This window comes from Ictalurus furcatus, chromosome 27 (genome assembly GCF_023375685.1).
Source record: "Ictalurus furcatus strain D&B chromosome 27, Billie_1.0, whole genome shotgun sequence".
In the NCBI taxonomy this organism is placed as follows: domain Eukaryota; kingdom Metazoa; phylum Chordata; class Actinopteri; order Siluriformes; family Ictaluridae; genus Ictalurus; species Ictalurus furcatus.
Genome location: NC_071281.1, coordinates 18712850 through 18717849, shown reverse-complemented (window position 1 = coordinate 18717849; position 5000 = coordinate 18712850). Strand labels below are relative to the sequence as shown.

The following is a 5000-nucleotide window of genomic DNA, read 5'->3' as shown; positions in this document are numbered from 1 at the left end:
TCCTGCACTCACTTCATCTCCTCGCATGTCCTTCTCGACGTTTCTGCATCTGAGTGCTGAAGGTCTAATGCACGAGTCTGTTCCCGTTACAGACGCAGGATAAAGCGCTGACGCTCACTCGCTCTCCATCCTCCAGTGACTTGGACCCAGACGCCGTTACCTTACGCGCAGGATGGAGATCGATCTGATTTAGGGCGTTTATCAAGATTCCCCTAAATCGCCTGGCGGTTCGGGGTTTGGTCGGGAAAGGCCGGATTAACAGGAAGCGTGGAGATATTACTGGGGGAAAAATGCACTTAAAGTAGGAGCGGATATCAAAGACGCCAGCGTTAAGTAGCACTCAATAATATTTATTCAATCCAGTTTTATTTTTATGGACCTTATGGCCATCGATAGTGTCACGGTTCAGCTTTACAGGAATGTTTATCAAGTTAAGAGGCGTGGCCTGAAGTTCGAAGGCGGAGTTGTACGGTCAAAGCATTTTGGATGACGATAAAACTTTTAGGAGAACGAAGAACCTTTAATTATCCATCCAACCATTAAAGAACCCTTGAGGAATATTTATTTATTTATTTATTCATTCCTGTCTGTTAGACTCTTAGGAAATAGTGAACTCATTAAAGGTTCTTTAAATGTACAACGGTACAATTCCAAGTGGAACACTTCTTTGGAGTTTTGCTAAAGAACTCGTAATTATCCAAAGAACCCTGAAGAACCCTGAAGAACCCTGAGGAACCCAGTGTCCTCTATTGTCATTGCTTCACATGTATTACAGACCTTTTAACAATAGATAGTGTTACAATTCAGCTTTACAGGACCGTTTCTAAAGTTAGGAGGTGTGGCCTAAAGGTAGGAGACGCCTTCTATGTTTAGGCCACACTTCTTAACTTTTCAAATGGTCCTGTAAAGCTGAATTGTGACACTTTGGTTAATTATGGGTTAGGGGTGTACGTTAGGAGCATTTTTGATGATGATGAAGATGATGATGATGATGATGATGATGAAAATCCTCGAAAGAACAGTTGAAGAACCGTTTTCTCTTCTCTTCTATTCTGTTATCTCTTCTTTGCTCTTCTATTCACATGTAGAACTCATTAAAGGTTCCATGTAGAACCCACTGACGGTGTGTTGTGTTGTGTTGTCATAAAGTTGGACAAAAACCATTAGAGAACACCTGAAGAACCCTGAAGAACCCTGAAGAACCCACTGTCCTGTATTTTCACAAAACAGCTTTACGGACATGTTTGTGAAGTTAGGAGGCGTGGCCTAATCTTTTGAAGTTGTATGAGTTGTATGTTAGATTTGGGATTTGGATAAGTAAAGCTTGAATAATAAGAAATAAATAAAGCTCGCATTTGAAGTGACATTTTTATTTATGAATCTTTGCTTTGCACCTCGTGAAACCGGTGGCTACGAGCTTCCTTTACTTCTGAGCACCATTAGCTTCGTACCTTTAGTCCAAATCTAACAAACAGACTCTGAAGATATCTTGGCTGATCGATTGCATTTGATGTAGCTTTTTATTTTTGGCTGTACTTTTGTTTTATGTGAAGAGGTACTTGTGAGCTGAATGGAGTTTGGAACGTTGCTGGAATTTTCTTTTCCAACTCCGTCCCATGGTGGTCGTATCCATCTGTTCCATCCACCCATCCGTCCATGCAGCACATTCCTGAATACATCCAGAGACGAAGTCTCTCACGAAGAAAAAATAAAACCTCCCACACACACACACACACACACACACACACACACACACACACAAACACACAGTGGTGTCCAGTTCATGAGAAAGGATAATCCAGGGATAAAATGTCTTCTTCTTTCCCGAGCTGCTGCCAGTTTTATAGCCGAGCCACGCAGGCGTACCGCGTCAGCTGTTATCAGCCCGTCATTATGGATGCTGACAGAGTGGTACGCGGGGGAGGGGGGAGAGGGTGGTGGAGGGCGGTGGAGTCGGTGGTGAGGCGAGAGACGAGACGTCTGAAGAGTTAGGGCCCTATTTTCCCGCTCCCTCGCTCGATGCACCTTATTTGGAGCATATTTACGGCTCTGGAGATTCGTTTGGGTTTGGGTTTTTTTTTTATTCCCTTCACCTGCATTTCATGCTCACTAACGTCCCTCCGTTCCTCTAAAACCCCTCTCTCTGATTTACGGCCGTGGCGTGCCGTGATTAGGGCATGCATTAGGTTGAGAAAGAGAGAAAACGAAGCAGCTGGGAGGCCGGGATGGCTCTCCATGCTGGAGCTGGAGGTTATTAGCGACTCAGTGAATGGGAAAATCTCTCCAAGCCCATTTCTCTCTCTCTCTCTCTCTCTCTCTCTCTCTCTCTAGCTGTAGCATCCAAGCAGGAGGTGATGAAAGAGCATCAAGCCAACACTTCAGCTGCTTAATTAGTGTAGCATGACATGGCTATCTTCATATGAGGAAAAGAAAACGATGCCATTGAGGAAGGATCATTGCACCAGTAAACACATGGCAGATGTCAGGTCCATAACTGTGATCGCTTCTCGCTTTTTTAAATTAGCATTCTGTTTAGATGGAGGGGAAAAACAGCCATTTCTGTGTGTGTGCGTGTGTGTGTGCGTGCGCATGTGTGTGTGTGTGTATGAGAGAGAGTGCGTGACAAAATCTCATACCTCCAGCTACTAGATCACGCGGGACGGATGTGTGTGACTTGGGAAATGGCTTGCCGGGAGAACACTGGCGCTGCAATGTCTAATTAAATAAGAGCAAATGGGCTTACAACCTCTGTCGCTTAATTAGTCCCGGCTACACCGCTACAGAACGAATTAATACATTCCAATTTCAGCCAAAGTCAATTAAACTTTGATTGTGATCCCGAAACACTCTACACTCCGTCACTGAAAATGTTCTCAATCTTTTTTTTTTTTTTTTCTCCACAGGAACAAACTGAGACTCGGCGCCTGGGATGAACCTCAGCGTGGGTGGACATATTAAGTGAACCACCACTTCGTCCACTTCAAATAAACCCGATTTCCTTCCCAAGAACCGAAACGTCCAAGATTTAGGACGAAAAAAAAAAAAGAGACTCTGAGTAGGACGTCGGCGAGAGCAGACAGGATGTGGGACGGTTTCAGAGTTCAGGTGTTCTTCTTGTGTTTAATAGCGATGTTATGGATTACGGCGGCGTCTCGAGTCCCTCAGGAACACGGACATCGCCGCCATCTCGCTTCCTACAGACACCGAGAGAGACGAAAGGATGGACACGTGCTCCATCGCTCCAAACGAGGATGGGTTTGGAATCAGTTCTTCGTCATTGAGGAGTACACGGGACCCGATCCTGTCCTCGTAGGCCGGGTAAGAGACCGCACGTACCGTGAAATCTGTTTATTTTATTTCACATTCAAACTAAGTTCTTTAACGAGGGTTCTTTAAATACACTTCTAGCTTTCCAGAGACAGCTTTTCATGATGTACGTTTAAGGATCCTACACGGAACTAGGGACAGAACAAAGAACCTTTTGGGAATAGGCAGAATTTATTTTCTATCTGATCTTGGATGGTAAAATGTTTTTAAAGCTAGACCTTCAACTTGTAGAATCTTCCTCGGTTGGTATTTTTGTGCTGTTTTTTAGGAATCCATCATAACTCCTGACTGATGAAGAGAACCTGCAATGTTCTGATGAAGAGAACCTGCAGTGTTCTGATGAAGAGAACCTGCAGTGTTCCTGTAATGTTCACTTCTTAGCAATCCCATTGGTCCAAGACATCTGTTTTTACATCTTACAGCTGTAACTTTCTTCGTTTTAAACTGTAAAACTAGCCGAATTTTATTGGTGCTGAAACCCGGATTGTTCCAAAAAGCGGAAAAGCTTTATTTTCCCCACATGTCTAACATTCTTGCATGGTTTGATGTTATTTTCACATCCTTCATTAGGACACCACCCCATGATGATGGATGTTAAACCCAGTACTAGTGCTGGAAACAGGACTCTGGTCCACATCTCCACAGGATTAACATCCCAACCATTACATCATCACACGGTGGTGTCCTAATCAGGTCCATATAAACAATACCAACCACATGGGGCTTTTCACAGCAAACTGACAACGAGTAGATGCGAATTAGCTTTAACGTTGTAGCTTCATTAGATTGCTCACATTAGCAGTGTTTGTAATGAACAAGTACAGCTGTTGTTTCTGTAGGTTCCTCCTCAGAACATTGCTTCAGTGATATTTTTTTCCAAACCTCTGCATGTCTTAAAGCAAAGAAACAAGGGGTTATTTGAAGCTGACCTCATCGTCTGTTGGTTCCAGTCCAGAAGCATTTGTATGCTGGAACCAAACGGATTTATTTGAGATTTATTTGTCGTTGGAAAAAGGACTGAACATCGGTCACAAATTTAAACAATATTATGTGAACAAAAACCCCAAATAATCCCATCCAATAAGAGACGGACTATTATTCACAAACTCCAGCGGCTTTAGGTCAAGTCACGACTCGTTTCCTCCCCTCTGTCTCTAGCTCCACTCCGATGTGGACTCAGGGGACGGTAACATCAAATACATCCTCTCAGGTGAAGGCGCCGGAACCATCTTCGTCATCGATGATAAAACGGGCAACATCCACGCAACGAAGACGCTGGACCGTGAAGAGCAAGCGGAGTACACGCTCACCGCACAGGCCGTGGCCCGAGACACCAACAAACCTCTGGAGCCTCCGTCCGAATTCATCGTCAAGGTCCAGGACATCAACGACAACCCGCCTGAGTTCCTGCACGGACCGTACTACGCTCGCGTGGCTGAGATGTCCAACGTCGGTGAGTTCGAATTTCTCGCCTCATTTTTTACCACCGAGTTGAGACGAGGAAAAAAGAAATGACAGCTCCGTTTCCTCATGCATTATTCAAACGCAGCTGAAATCTGACCAGGAGAAAGTGAGCCTGAAGTTGTTGTTGTTGGTGTTGTTGTTGTGCTGCACAAGCTTGTCTACGCGCGTGTGTGTGTGTGTGTGTGTGTGTGTGTGTGTGTGTGTTGTTT

General features: G+C 44.4%; 1 protein-coding gene across 1 annotated transcript in view; it reads left to right on the top strand.

The window, feature by feature from the left end:
• The window catches only part of cdh11 (cadherin 11, type 2, OB-cadherin (osteoblast)), an 89147-nt gene that overhangs the window by 59052 nt on the left and 25095 nt on the right, over nt 1-5000 (top strand). Inside the window, exons 2-3 of the mRNA XM_053617418.1 lie at nt 2904-3318; nt 4486-4780. Coding sequence (XP_053473393.1) covers nt 3082-3318; nt 4486-4780 — 532 coding nt within the window. The 5' untranslated portion in view covers nt 2904-3081. The remainder of the gene's footprint in view (nt 1-2903; nt 3319-4485; nt 4781-5000) is intronic.